Genomic DNA, 16,433 nt, shown 5'->3' with positions numbered 1-16,433 from the left:
AAAGGATGCGAAATACCTTCTACAGCTCTACAAGAAATAAAATATTTCTTCAAACGATTTAGATCCTGGAAAAAAATATATATATATATATATATATATATATATATATATATATATATATATATAAAACCATTAAATATTGAGAAACCTGAAAGAGCTATTATTAACAAGAATTGTTAGAAAAATATTTCGTTAGTCTATTATTAAATTGGTTTGATGTCTGACAGTCCCTGACATTACTCGGTAGGGAATTCCATAGCCGAGGAACAGCCACAGTGAAAGAAGATGAATATGAGGATGTTCGGTGGGAGGGAATGGATAATATTGAGGAGTGTTATGATCGTATGTCTTGGTTCATGTGCACTAACATGAAAATTTACTAGACGTAGCATTCTGTAACAATAACGTCTATTGATTGTAGTCCTCAAAGAACAAGATACGATACGAACAGTTACATAATATGAAAACACGACACTCTATTGTGACATTCTTACCACAGAGAGACTGACGAGTTAAAGATAGAAGCTTTATTGCTACATCGCAAACGCAGTTGGAAACCTCAAAAGTGGCTCGCTAAGGGTAGAGGGGACCGTTGTCACAATACTTGTGGCCACAGGTAAGCATGACTTGGGAATCTCCGCTCTTGAGCGCGGAATAACAAAGATATCAAACTCTCTGGACGAGTTAAAATAACTTCATTCGTTATGTGGACATTGTTCCGTTCGAGCTGGTTCCTTTGTATCCATCTCCCCGGCGCGGCATGACCGGTACTGAATTACATTTCCCCCAAGTCTTTCTGTGCACGCCATTAGAAGGAATAGGTTGTTATTTGTCTTCCTGGATCAATTTACTGCAGCTTGCGCAACCGTAGGGACTCCGAAGTAGAGAGACAACATTCTGTCTACCATCTTGTAATTAAGATCGTCTTCAGATGCGTTATTAATGCCGCGCCAAGACAATGGCGGCTAGTTCCCAGCTGAGCTTACATAATAGTTTCAAGGCAAATAATATTATATGCACCATTGTCATGTAAATATTGGGAAAAGCAGTGAGACGATTTCGGTCCCGTGCGAGAAGTAATAACAGTGGTAGTGGTAGAGTATTGGGTTTCACTTCTCCGGAAGGTAAGCACGTTACAGATGTAGTGGCAGAGTTGGGTAGAGTTGTCCTTCGTGCAGTTACAAGTATTCTAGTTACTATTTACACGGAACAATGAGCCAAGAAATTCTACTCCTCTTTCCGTCTTGCAGAAAGGCAACAGTGTTGAATTCAAAGATTCTCCTATAGGGTGTAACAAAAACCCTGAAGATAAGATTCATTATGAATTTATTAATTTAATGAAAGGCATCTATTTAAGGGGAGGCAGAGGTGAATATTTCAAAATCCACAACATTTATCCGATTTGTTTTAAATTGATCATGGATACTAAGTATGTTATTAGTAATGGACATACCAAGTTTCAACTTTCTAAGTACAATAGTTCTGTAAATATTAATAATTTTATAAAACTTTATATCGTTTGATATAATATGCTCCATGCACCATATTGTAAGAAATTTTCAATATTTTTTTTTATTCATATGTTCAGAGAAGGTATATAAATAATGATAAGTATTAGTTTATTATGGGAATAATATAGTAATACAGTTATCTTGGTTTTAATTCCATACTTTTAAGGGCACAAAATCAAAAACTAATATCAGAATATCAAAATAAAGATAATAAAAATGGAAAAAACCATATTTTCATTTTTTCTTCAGTTTTGTTCGAAAATTTCACCTCTGCCTCCCCTTAGAAAGACTAATATTCATTCATATTCATATTCATATTCATATTTACTACCATCATACGGCTTTCAGGTGGCGGTTTCCCTCACATTTCTGCATACGGTTCACCATTACCCTTGATTACATATCCTAATATATTTCTCCTATCATCTATATCTCCCCATATCTTCCAATTATTTAAAATTAAAACCTATTTCTGTCTATTTCTTCCTCCATCCTTTCTGATGTACAGTATTTTCAACTCTCCACCTTCTTTATCTCCCACCAATCCCATTCCCGAATACTATATAATACTGTCTACCTTTCTCTTATAGAGAAACATTCTCGTCTATATCTACTCATCCATCTTTACTACTATCTTTGTCATCTTTCATTACTGTTATCCCTAATTTCCTGTTTATCTTAAAAACCTTTTTATCTCTGACTAGTATTCACTAATTTTTCTACTTTCTCATCTACTTTACCGTATTATATTATTTGTCTCATTTATTGTTCCAATGTTATAATGTTTGTAATACATCCTTGCTATTACTTTTCCAATTCACTTGTCACTTTTTCACTTTATTGGATAACTTTTACGGTTCACTTTTACTACTTGCACTCACTTCCTACCTCCTCACTTCCCATATTCTTCCTCTCTCAATTACATGCAACCCTAAATATTAACTTAGTTACTTACTATTTCCAACTCTTATTAGCCTCAATACCTTTATTGCTTTTCTTATCACTGTTTTAAAAGGACTAATAAAACATTAATAATAATAATAATAATAATAATAATAATAATAATAATAATATAGAGGCCAAATATGGCAAAGTCAAATATCTCGGACGAACGATTTAGGAAAACGAAGTTGAAACAAAAGCGAACGAAATTAGATGTCAAAATATGGAGACAGCATATCGGCACACTCAAAATATTTACAATAAAAAGTGGATATCCAAACATACAAAATTACGACTATCATTAAAACAGAATATCCCTACGGAGCAGAAACGTTAATTTTGAGATAGAAAAGCAGATATCGAATTTTTTTTTACTTGGTTATTTAACGACGCTGTATTAACTGTGAGGTTATTCAGCGTCGATGAAATTGATGAAAGCGAGATGGTATTTGGCGAGATGAGGCCGAGGATTCGCCATAGATTACCTGACATTTGTCTTACGGTTGGGAAAAACCTCGGAAAAACCCAACTAAGTAATGAGCCCAAGCGTGAATCGAACCCGCGCCCGACTGCAACTCTGGATAGGCAAGCGCCTTAGCGGACTGAGCTACATCGGTGGCTCTGTATCGAAAATATTGAGGAAAAAGAATCCAAAATCATAAGGACAATTTTAGACCCAAATGTAATAAGTGAACAACACAGACTCAGAAGTAAACAAGAAGTAAAAAGAAATAGACAGAAATTCGTAGTGACATTAGAAAACGAAGGTTAAAATTTTACGAACATATCAAAGAATGAACCCCGACAGACTCATTAAACAAATACATTTGAATTTTATGAAAATATGAGTAGCCTAAAGCACAAAAATATACACTGTAAAATGGATTGGTGAAATAAAAAATTACTTCAAATTTGGCAAGAATCACATAAGATAACATCTTAAACAGAGAGCTCTTCAGAATCAAAGTTCGGAAATGGCAAGCTGATAAAGAGGAAAAACGAAGGAAAAAACTGGGACAACGTGGACTGAAGAGAAAAAAGAAGCCAACAGCCAAAGAATGAGAGAACTGTGGGCAAAAAGAAAGGCAAAGAAATGCATAGTCTAAAATAAGCTTATTCGGAACTATGATGATGATGATGATGATAATGATGATGCTGATAATAATAATAATAATAATAATAATAATAATAATAATAGCAACAATAATAATACGCTTCTCGGAACTACCTACATCTATAAGCCAGGCTGTAGATTCGGAGAAAATAACGGCAAGTTAAGGGGACTCTGTCATTGTAAAAATATCTTCATACTGTACGCCAAGCAGGAAAAAGTATCCGCGATCTGATGTGTGCGGGGGTAACTTGTTGATATTATTCGACCTTACTCGCGGGTCCAAGCGCTTCTTATTTGATATACAATAACATATTTTCAAACTGTCATTATTCGCCCAATCCTTGTGCTCCTATCTTTTTCTCCAATACATGACGTAATATCTGGCAAATTCTTGCACTAGGTTTTCTCCTGGTTGTTGGACAGTATATCATATTCTAAATTATTAAATAGTAGAAACAGGTTATGGCTGGACGCGTATGGAAGAGGACGAAAAAGGGGAGGAAGAGGAGCAAAGAAAGAACAGATGAGCAGGGAAGGGAAAAGATGAGGAAATGAAGAGAAGAGGACCAGAGAAGAGATAAAGAAAAGGAAAATGGAAAAGAAGATGAGTAGAAGGAAAAAGAAAGAAATGTATATGATAAGGAGAAAAAACAGATGAGGAACAAAAGAAGGGAGAAAAAAGAAAAGATGAGGAAAATGAGAAAAATGAGATGAGAAAATGAGAAAAAGCGAAGGAAATGGAAAAGGGGAAAAAGAACGAGATGAAAAATGCAAAAGGAGATGGAAAACAGAGATAAGTAAAAGTAAAAACGAAGAGATGGATATGAGGATGAGGACAGAGAAAAGGATAAAGAACAAAAGAGGGAGAAGATAGAAAATATGACGCAAAGGAGGAAAAAAGACACGAGGAAAAGAAACAAAAGAGAAATAAAAAGAGAAAAGAGGATAAGGAAAAAAATGCATAAAAGGAGAAGTAAACGAGAAAAATCACGGAGAATAGAAGATGAGGAACAAAAGAAGATGGAATAAGATAAAGATGAAGAAAAGAAGTGAAAAAGAAAATATGAGAAAAATGGGAGATGAAGGAAATGGAAAAGAGGAAAGATGAGGGGAGAATGTAAAAAGAAATGGAGTACTCGAAGAAAAAAATATAGAAGACAGAGTAGATGACGAACAAAAGAAGGGAAATAAAGATCAGAACAATTTCGAAAGAAAGAGAAGTAGATGAGGAAAAGAAGAGGGAAGAAAGAAAAGATGGGGACCAAAAGAAGGGAGAAATGGAAATATGAGGAAAGAGAAAGTAATGAGGAAAACAGAAAGAGAAGAAAATGAGGAAGGAGAGAGGAAGAGTGGAGAAACTGCGAAAAAAAGGATCAGAAGATAAGGGTAGGAGGAGAAGAGGGAGAGAAAAATAAATTGATATGAAAAGGAGTTGAGAAAAGGACAGAAAGATAAACAAAAGATGAGGAGGAAAGGAAGGATAAAGAGTACAGACAAAGTAGACAGTAGAGGGAAAGACGATAAGATTAATAATACATAACGGAACAGACAAACACGAGCAAAAGAACACACAAAGAAAGAGAAGAGATTGATGAAGTAAAGGAGAGAAAGCAAAGAATAGATAAGGAAAATAAAGGAGAAAGATAGAGAAATAGATAAAGAAAGAAAAATGAAATAAAAATATAGGTACGAAGAAAGTAGGGGAAAAACACACACATTCGGAAAATAAGACAAGAGTGAAAACAAGGTGAGAAAAAGAAAAATGGAGTAAAATTTTTTAGGAAAATGAGAAGAAAGGGAAAGGGTGAGGAAGGAATGGAGGGAAAATCAAATGAAGAGAATGGGTAAGAAAAGGTGGGAAAATCGAAGTAAAGAGGATGAGTAAGAAATGGAGGGAAAATCGAAGTGAATAATAAATAGCATGAATACGAAATGGAGATGAAATAGAAGTGAAGAGGATAGGTAAGAAGTGGAGGGAAAATCGAAGTCAAGAGGACGAGTAAGAAATGAAAGGAAAATAGAAGTGAAGAGGATCAGTAAGAAATGGAGGGAAAATCGAAATGAAGAGGATGAGTAAGAAATGGTGAGAAAATAAAGTGAAGAGGATGAGTAAGAAATGGAGGGAAAATCGAAGTGAAGAGGATAAGTAAGAAATGGTGAGAAAATCGAAGTGAAGAGGATGAGTAAGAAATGGTGAGAAAATCGAAGTGAAAAGGATGAGTAAGAAATGGAGGGAAAATCGAAGTGAAAAGGATGAGTAAGAAATGGAGGGAAAATCGAAGTGAAGAGGATCAGTAAGAAATGGAGGGAAAATCGAAGTGAAGAGGATAAGTAAGAAATGGAGGGAAAATCGAAGTGAAGAGGATAAGTAAGAAATGGAGGGAAAATCGAAGTAAAAAGGATGAGTAAGAAATGGAGGAAAAATCGAAATGAATAATAAATAGCATGAATACGAAATGGAGGTGAAATAGAAGTGAAGAGGATAGGTCAGAAATGGAGGAGAAAATCGAAGTGAAGAGGATAAGTAAGAAATGGAGGGAAAATCGAAGTGAAGAGGATCAGTAAGAAATGGGGGGAAAATCGAAGTGAAAAGGATAAGTAAGAAATGGAGGGGAAATCGAAGTGAAGAGGATCAGTAAGAAATGGAGGGAAAATCGAAGTGAAGAGGATCAGTAAGAAATGGAGGGAAAATCGAAGTGAAAAGGATAAGTAAGAAATGGAGGGGAAATCGAAGTGAAAAGGATCAGTAAGAAATGGAGGGAAAATCGAAGTGAAGAGGATCAGTAAGAAATGGAGGGAAAATCGAAGTGAAAAGGATAAGTAAGAAATGGAGGGAAAATCGAAGTGAAAAGGATGAATAAGAAATGGAGGGAAAATCGAAGTGAAGAGGATCAGTAAGAAATGGAGGGAAAATCGAAGTGAAGAGGATCAGTAAGAAATGGAGGGAAAATCGAAGTGAAAAGGATGAGTAAGAAATGGAGGGAAAATCGAAGTGAAGAGGATCAGTAAGAAATGGAGGGAAAATCGAAGTGAAGAGGATCAGTAAGAAATGGAGGGAAAATCGAAGTGAAGAGGATAAGTAAGAAATGGAGGGAAAATCGAAGTAAAAAGGATGAGTAAGAAATGGAGGAAAAATCGAAATGAATAATAAATAGCATGAATACGAAATGGAGGTGAAATAGAAGTGAAGAGGATAGGTCAGAAATGGAGGAGAAAATCGAAGTGAAGAGGATAAGTAAGAAATGGAGGGAAAATCGAAGTGAAGAGGATCAGTAAGAAATGGAGGGAAATCGAGGTGAAGAAGATAAGTATAAAATAGGGGAAAAGTCGAAGTGGAGATGATGAGTAGGCCTAAGGAATGGAAGAAAATTCGGATTGAAGAGGACAAGTAAAAAAAGAGGAAAATTAAGTGAAGAATGAGCTGAAAAAGAGGTGAAAAATAGAGAACAGATTAAGAAAAGAAGAAGAGAAGAATTTGAGGACAAAAGAAATTGAAGGAGAGAAAATGAGGAAAGGATGAGGAGGGAAGTGAGGTAACAATGAAGGGAAGAATTGTACGAAACGTAGGGATTATTTCGTCTGTGTTTTCAGACATTGTGGCTAATCCTTACTCTGTGAACTTATTTCAATATTGAAATATTTTTGTTCCCATGGAAACGTTTTCTTCTTGTTTCGCTTCTGTATCATAAAGGTTACGCACATGAATGCGAAAACCCTGAGACGGAGCAAAACTGAATCTTGCATAGTGTGAATATTTTACAACCAAACTCTCGATCAAATGTCCCATGTCGAACGAGATATTACGTCATAAAACTTCGGAGTTCTTTACTGACGATGCCGTATAGCTCACAAGTATATTATTGCAGTATAAATCTTTTGGATAAAAACTTCGATGTCCCATTGTATCATTTTATGTAACCAAGTCTTGCCTCTACTCTCTCTAGTCTGCACAAAAGAAGTAAAATAAGCTTTCTTTGATCTCTGACTGTATCAAACTCTATTTGCTTAGCTGCGATAGTTAATGAGACTACATTCGTTGCAGAGAATAGGAAATATATTTACGAGGAGTGTAAGCAAGTCGGCTTCCGGCGAGAGACTAGCAAATAAACAGCCAGAATTTCAGTATGGAACGCTCCAAATGTTTTACATAATTTATGTAAGTAATTGGATTTTAAGATCGTCGGTTTCCTTCAGATTTCTCTTAACCAGTTCAAGCTTCAGACCGTGTTACTTCTTTAATCTAATTAAACCAGAAATACAGCATTCAGAAATCCATATCGCAAACAGGAGTCTCTTGAGAAATAATACAACTTTGACTTCCAGATTTCAAGACGAAGCAACAGTTATTAAAATTACTTTAGCAGGCTGAGAAGATCTTGTATAATCAACGAGGTTTGGACTAAATAATAAGTAAAGATCACATTATGAAATTCTCCGTATGTAAAATAAAACCAACAACTTTCAAAGACCCTGGAACAATTAGAGAGAGGAAAGTTGTCGAGTGTAAATTATTTTAAAATGTGTCACAAAATCACAGTTTTAACCTCTTCTTTTACTATATATTTTACCAGTTTTGTGAAAAAAGTGTCATATTTTTTTTTATTTTCGTAAAGAGGTCATTTAATATTGCAGAATCACTGTACATCAATAATTTTCTTACATATCTAAAAAATCACTATGAAATAGACATACATTCATACCCGAATTATTATCCCGAGTTATCTCGTGCACCTTGATTCCAGCTCTGGTAGTTGTCCCACTTTGATTTTCTCCTGAACTATTTACCAACTTATGTTTTTTTTTTTGGATTAATTTATGAGGTACAATACCAGTGCTGTTATCAAGGCGTTAAATGTTGCTTGTCGTGTGATAGACTCGAAAGCAGGGTATTACGTACAGTGGCACATTGCATTCCGGACAGTAGTATCTGCTCTCTATATGAGAGCGTTTTGGGAAGAATGGTGTAGCAGTCATTGAATATTTGTACCAGTACATCTGTTCTTCAGGTTTGTGAATAATGTTCTGCAGTATCACTATGCCCAAAAGTACACGTATTTCGGAGTCTGTAGTAGGCCGCCACGAATTATTTTCGGCATTCTGTGAACACTTATTAGCATGCCGAATCGTCCCCTCGAATGTAATGTTGATGAGGTCATTATTAAAGAATAATTTTAAAAATTGAGAATTATGTTATCAGAAACAATGGTAAAATTTCAGGGAATGGGGACCTCGGAGGTGCAGAAGAAATGGTGCCAGATGTCTTCTATTCAAACCACTGTCGAAAAGATGCGACATCAACTGACCTGAATTTGTTTGTTGGTCTATAATTTCGTCTTCTGATACCGATGTTTCATTTTCTCATCTTCTACAGGAATATATTCCTGATCAAAAGTTTCGGAATCACTAACTTGATCCATCTTTACATAAAATAGCACAAAAAACACTAAACACAGACAGAAACCGCCGAAACTAACTAGCATCTACTCACTACTGTGTGTGAATGCTATATGAGCATAGAATTCCACTCGCAAGGAAGAAGTACAAACAACACCACCAGATATAGCAATATCACTAACTTCTGTAGCCATCTAGTGAGGAAAAGGTTAATGAAAGAATGGAAACGTATATATTCGGGATATAATCCTCAGCAGCGAAAATGGGACTCAAACGAGTTAACTCGGGTTAATAAATTTTGACACAAGTTAGCAACCCGAGTTAACTCGGGTTAATCAGGGAAGTGGTTAAACTTGAAACATAGCTTACTAATTCAAATTTATTTACTTACCGGTACCTGAACGGATAACTAACAAAGAATTTTCATATGGAAGTGCTAGTCATATGTGCGGTATTTACAGTTCCGATGCGCCTATGTATCATTATCATCAGTATCATTATCTTCATCTTCATATTATACACACTATTTATATTGCAGACACTATTTAAAGGGTATAATTGATGTTTTGTTATTTGAAGTATTGTATTAGTGAAGAAGTGCGTTGTGTCAGTGAAGTGTGAAGTGTGTTGTGTCAGTGAAGTGTGTTGTGTAACTAAGTGTGTTTGTGTCAGTGAAGTTTTATAGTTTATAGTTGTAGTGCAAAGTATTTGAACAGTGAAATGTTTTTGAAGTGTTTGTGAAATCAGGATAGTATCAGTGAAATGTGCCTTAGTTCCAGTGCAGTTGTCAGCGAAATGAGTGTAGTGCTGAAAGGTACTTGTGCATGTATGAACATATCATACTCGTGGGTTTTAGTTCGAACTTAGGTTTAAGATATAAATTAGATTTACTTCAAATTTGTTTTAAGTGATCATACTTCATTTAATTTGGGATGGTCATTATTATTATTATTATTATTATTATTATTATTATTATTATTATTATTATTATTATTATTATTATTAATTAGTATTAGTATTTATTATTAGTATCATTATTATTAATTGTATTTTTATTAATTGTGTATATTATTAATTCTAATTATTGAGTGTACTTAGTTACCACTGCCACCGGGTATTTACCCATTTGCAGTGTGAATAAATACATACATACACACATACATACATACATACATACACACACACACATACATACATACATACATACATACATACATACATACATACATACATACATACATACATACATACATGTTTTGTGCTCATTCACACGCCCTTTCTTCACTGAGCATTGTGTACTAATACTAGACAACACTATGGTCATGTAATCATAATGTTGTATCCACATCGACCGAGACAACACGGAACAAAGCGAAATAAGCATTAAATTCTTAGGGCCATATTCATAGACATTCTTAGCGCGGGCTTCCGGTGGATGATCAGCGAACTAACGTTTTTCGTTTTCATAAACCAGTGTTACCGATATAATATGATATGAATCCTGCACAAGTAATCAGTCGATAGCCGGGGCTAGTTTAGCACGTAGCGCGGGCTAGCGAAATGTCTCTGCATAGCACCCTTAGTATCTATGGAAAGGAGAGAGCCTCTATTTTCATCCTGTATAAAACACATTTTCTTAAATAACCGGGAAAGTATTTGTGAATATCAGAGAGATAGGCCACTGCACACAGCCTATGCTTTGAACTTTCCAAGAAACAAGTCCTTAACATTTCACGTTAACATCTGTTAATGTTTAGAAAAATCGCCAGAACATACTGCAGAAGATGGCGGATCCGGTGCCACACAAACGCAGGAGAAATCTTACTTTGCGAAACGAGATTACAGTTGAATGAGGAATTGTGGAGAGTGTAGGTAGAATAAATAGAGAAAAACGGGAGTATCCGGCGTTACAATCTTGTCATTCTCAGCCACAAATAAAACGTCGACATCACTGAGACATGAACTCGGGTCCGTGATAGTCTGAAGTCTGCGATCTGTTAACTGGACTAAAAAAGACAACTTAATAATGATGATAATGATGACGATAATGATGATAATACATTATTATTTTGACGAAAGGATGAAGATGAAAAAGACTGCTAGTATGATCAAGGGTAATAATAAAAGTAATAATAACAATAATAACAATAATAATAATAATAATAATAATAATAATAATAATAATAATAATAATAATAATAATAATCTATACTAATAATAAATCTGTAGCCAAAATTTTTCTGGTAATTTTCGATTTTCCAAAAATAATTGGTGTTAACATGTATAATTAACCATCCTGAAACCGAAAATCGCTTTTTTGAAATTTTTGTTTGTATGTCTGTCTGTCTGTTTGGATGTTTGTTACCTTTTCACGCGATAATGGCTGAACCGATTTATATGCAAATTGGAATATGGATTAAGTTCGTTGTAACTTAGATTTTAGGCTATATGGTATTCAAAATACTTTATTTAAAAGGGGGGTTGTAAGGGGTCTGAATTAAATAAATCGAAATATCTCGCTTATTATTGATTTTCATGAAAAATATTACGTAACAGAAGTTTCTTTAAAAATAATTTCCGATAAGTTTTATTCTATACAAAATTTTGATAGGAATGATATTTAATGAGATAAATGAGTTTTAAAATTACAATAACAACGCCATCTAAGGCGCTGTACTGAAATAAAAACAAATGACTTCGTCTATAAGGGGCCTTGGACAACAACAATCGAAAGCTGTTAAACATAGCCTAAGAGAATGTTTCTGTGTTTGTATGAAGTAATATCGGAAGCTAATTAATTGTTTAATTATTATTTCACCATTGGAAAGTGTAGTTTCTCTAGACGCACATAATTCTACACTGTTATTACAGTAACTTCTGAAACATATACCAAGTAATATAAAGTATACACATTAAAACTAAATGATATGTCAATCTTCATTAAACTATGGTTGCATGTAATAACAATAATAAGAAACATGTTAAAGGAATTGTCATTGCACCAAATGATTGCTCTTTGGACCAAAATGACCGCATTTTAATTATTTAAATACAATTTAAATTAAGTAACATATTAAACGATTTTTCCTTCTATCAAACACGAATGTTCCCTGGATCAAACATCCTCTTTTAATTATGTAATTACTTTATACTTATTTCTAACGGGTGCAGCGGAGCGCACGGGTAACGACTAGTAATAATAATAATAATAATAATAATAATAATAATAATAATAATAATAATAATTTTTTATTTATTTATTTAGAATATTAATGTGCGAAACAACAGCACAAGGCCAATTACAGTTTAGCACAGGTACAAAACGAAACAAAACAACAAATGATGATGAGAATGAATGATAAAAAATGACAATGAGATGAAAATACAATCAATATAATAGTCTACATTACTCAATTGACCAAAATGCAACAAAATAAATAGCACAAATAATATTATTAAAATTAGTTCAGTTAGATAATTAAAATAATGGCAATTAAATAAAATGTATTACAAATGAATTAATGAAATCATATAAATGAAGACAGGAATCATATAGTTAATATTGTAAAGTTATGCAAATGACGAGAATAGTATGATACATGTCTAACAATGGCATAAATAATAAAACTGACATAAAACTCGAAAAGTATTACTACACATTAAATGGATCCAAGTTCAATCCATGCAAATTAGCATATTTAATACATCTGCAGACCGGAGACAGAGATTTATAATTCCTATTATAAAACATTTTATGAAATCTTAAAACCTTAGCAGGAAAAAAAAAATAATAATAATAATAATAATAATAATAATAATAATAATAATATTATTAAAATTAAGTCCGTAGCGCGACAACCTGTGAATGGCAAAGGCCGACGAACCGACTCTGCCCTTACGTCCACATTCCTCTGGAGAGGTGAACGATCATCCAACAAGAACGGAAGTATCGTGTGGATAGCACAATGATCCGCCACAGCCATTATAGCTGATTTTCGTAACCAGATTTCGCTACCTATCATACCTCTTCAAATTCATCACGATGCTGAGTGGACTGCGGTCCCATACACAGGCCGAAATTTCTTGAGAAATTTTTTTTCTCATGAGAACTCGAATCAGCGAGCATTGCGAGCCCTAGGCATGATGCCTTAGAAAACGACGCTGTGGAGTGAGGCGATAAATAATAATAATAATAATAATAATAATAATAATAATAATAATAATAATAATAATAATAATAATAATAAAATTGAAATTAATCCGTAGCGCGGCAGCCTATGAATGGCCAAGGCCGACCAATTTACGTCCACATTCCTCTGGAGAGATGAACGATCATCCAACAAGAACGAAGGTATCGTGTGGACAGTACAATGATTCGCCCCAGCCGTTATAGCTGATTTTTGTAACCGGATTTCGCTACCTATATAGGTCTTCATATTCATCACGATGTTAGTGGACTGCGATCCCATACACCGGTCGAAATTTTTTGAGAAATTTTCTTCCCCATGAGAAATCAAATGAGCGCGCATTACGTAATGCAAGCCCTAGGCATGATCTTTAGAAAACGACGCAGTGGATCGAGGTGATAATTATAATGTAATTATAAATGCCACCTATAATTTGAAGCTTGCTTCTGTTGGTGGTGGATTTAAAATAAAATAAAGTAAAATAAAATAATAATAATAATAATAATAATAATAATAATAATAATAATAATGATAATAATAATTGCCATTCTCACCTGAAAGTTGACGGCGGCGCCATACTTGAGCAGCAGGTAGACGAGCGTGGCGTTGCCGCGCACCACGGCCAGGAACAGCGCCGGCAGGGTGAAGAGGTACTGGCGCGTGTACACCTCGGCCATGCCGACCACCTTGTCGGGGGGCAGGTTGGGGTTGAGGCGCAGCAGTGAGCCCCCGGGGTCGTCCTGCCGCGGGCTGCCGGCGCCGCCCTCGTCCTCGTCGTCGTCGGGGCTGCTCAGCGAGCTGGCCGAGCAGGACGAGGGGCAGGACGAGGACGAGTCGCTGCTGGAGGACTCCTCCTCCTGCTGGTTGAGGCGCCGCTTCTCGTGCGCCGCCAGCAGGCCCGCCAGGTCCACCTGGTTCTCGGCGGGCGCCGCGGCGCTGTCCCTGGCCGCCGCCTGGTCCGTCGCGGCGCCCGAGTCCGTCTCCTTCATGGACAGGTTGAGCAGGATGCTCTTGAAGATCTCGCTGCTGCGCCGCAGCTCCGCGAAGATGCTGCGCTCCGGGATCTGCTTGACGGGCGGCGGCGGCACCCGGGGCGCGGGGGACCGCGCGGGGGGCGAGGCGCCCTGCGGCCGGGGCGACATGAGCGGGCTGGACTTGAGGGACACGCTGCGCCGCTCGCTCTGCCACTCGCCGCCCGGCCGCAGGAACTCCGAGTCCGACTCGAGCGAGAAGGAGCGCTGCCGGGGGATGGACTTGAGGGCGGCGCGCCGCTTCTTGCAGGAGCCGGAGCGCGACGAGGGCGCGGGCGACACCCAGCTCACCCGGCGCTGCTGAGGCACTCCTATTGCTATCGCCCCGGGCGAGGGCGGGGTCAGGGCGACGGAGGGGGAGAACGGAGGGGCGCCGGCTGCAGCAAACACATTACATTACATTAGGATAGTGGGCGCCTCACCACTGACAAGCAAACGTTCTCATGGGGGCAGATAAAAATGTTACTTTCTTTCTCGCGCCATGTTAATAATGTCAAAATAAGTGCTTATAGAAATTTTGGCCACTGGGGCGCAATTACGAGGGCCCCGCAGAAAGTAAGTTTCTCTGGGGCCGTTTACAGAAAGAAAACATAATTTCATAAAAAGATTTATTGGAACAGATATAGTAATAATTGTTCCGCTCCACCCATCCTTCATCATATGGTAACGTAGAATTCCTGTTTGATATATCATATGTACTTCGGTACATCACAATAATATAATATGCGTAAATAATCACTTAGTGATTTAAGACGACGCTCATTCCATCGGATCCCGGCCGCTTAGTTACTCGTAATGAGTGCACCTCTGCACATAGTGTGTTGGACACTGTGCAACTGTCACACATCTGTGACACAGTGCATGAGGGTTGGCCACTATAGGGAAACTAAGAGGTGGAACTTAAACTGAGAGGATTCAATCCGGTATCGGAACTGGAATCCGGTGTGGCCTAGTGGATAAAGCGCCAGCACGTAAAGTTGAAAACCCGGGTTCGAGTCCCGGTGCCAGAGAGAATTTTTCTCCGCTCCATCCAACCTTCGTAATAATTGTTGAACTATTTTTCAACGTATTGCTCACCGGAATTGAGATATTTTTCACAACAGAGAGGTGCAGACAGCTGTCACACACTGGTTACGATCCCAGGAGGCAGACTTCTATGACACAGGGATACAAAAGTTGATAAACCACTCATTTCCGGTGAAGAATATCTTGAAAAATAGTTCAACGATATCTCTATCCGTTCCAATAAATCTTTTCACTAGATTGTGTTTTCTTTCCGTAAATAGCCCCAAGGAAACTTACTTACTGGGGGGAGGGGGAAGGTCTTCGTAATTGCTCTCGAGTGGCCAAAATTTGTGTAAGCACTTGTTTTGACATAATTAACATGGTGGAAGAAAAAAAAATTATCAGCCTCCATGTGAATGTTTGCTTTTGAGCGGCCCTTCTGTGGCTAGGGTCAAGGCTGAAGAAGACAGTAGGTTAACACAGGACATAGGCAACACAATAATTTCTTAGATTCACTCAGTTCCCATGGAAGGCAGTAAGTTTCCTGTTGGGTCTGACAAGAATTTCTTTTTGTGATGATCGTGCGACTGTAATGTGTTTTTTTCTCATTTACAATACAACAACAAGCATTTATTTATAAAATGTACATGTATGTAGCTACTCACTAACTCTCTCCGAATATAACAAAAAGAGTTTTTAGATAATTTTCACATTTTCAATGATTTTAGACGTCGTAAAGTGTTTCTTTTTGAGATTATAGCGCGATTGTAATGAATTTTTCTCGTTTGCACTAAAACAGCAAGCGTTTCTTTAGAATTTATATATGTATGTACTCAATAACTCTCCCTGAATATAGCAAAAAAAGCTTTGAAATAATTTTCAAGTTTTAAAAGTTTTTAGACGTCGTATAGTGCACACATAATTTTGTCAGAACGATATAGTACATTGAATGCGAAAAATATATAACGACGTTTAATACTTGATGCTGTAGACAACTATGTAAAGGCATATTTCACACACTCTCACAGGAAGCAGATACGTAGTTAGAGCTCCTATGCTTCATATGAGCCTGCATCAGCACAAGAAGATGATTGTCTTTACTCATGGAAAGTAGCTGAGTGTTATTCGGGATATTCCTGAAAACTACGAGGAAATGAAAAATCTCACATTCATCAAGCCTCGAACTGGGACTCTTCCAGTCCACAGTCCACCGCTGCACCAATAGATCAAACTCGACTCCGCATGACAT

At 36.7% G+C, this 16,433-nt stretch overlaps 1 protein-coding gene across 1 annotated transcript in view; it reads right to left on the bottom strand.

Moving 5' to 3' along the window:
• The window catches only part of LOC138697067 (uncharacterized), a 175,879-nt gene extending 159,446 nt beyond the window's left edge, over window positions 1-16,433 (bottom strand). Inside the window, exons 1-2 of the mRNA XM_069822662.1 lie at window positions 16,352-16,433; window positions 13,703-14,556 (exon numbers count right to left, since the gene is read on the bottom strand). Coding sequence (XP_069678763.1) covers window positions 13,703-14,556; window positions 16,352-16,433 — 936 coding nt within the window. The remainder of the gene's footprint in view (window positions 1-13,702; window positions 14,557-16,351) is intronic.

This window comes from Periplaneta americana, chromosome 3 (genome assembly GCF_040183065.1).
Source record: "Periplaneta americana isolate PAMFEO1 chromosome 3, P.americana_PAMFEO1_priV1, whole genome shotgun sequence".
In the NCBI taxonomy this organism is placed as follows: domain Eukaryota; kingdom Metazoa; phylum Arthropoda; class Insecta; order Blattodea; family Blattidae; genus Periplaneta; species Periplaneta americana.
This window is presented reverse-complemented; position numbering and strand designations above follow the sequence as displayed.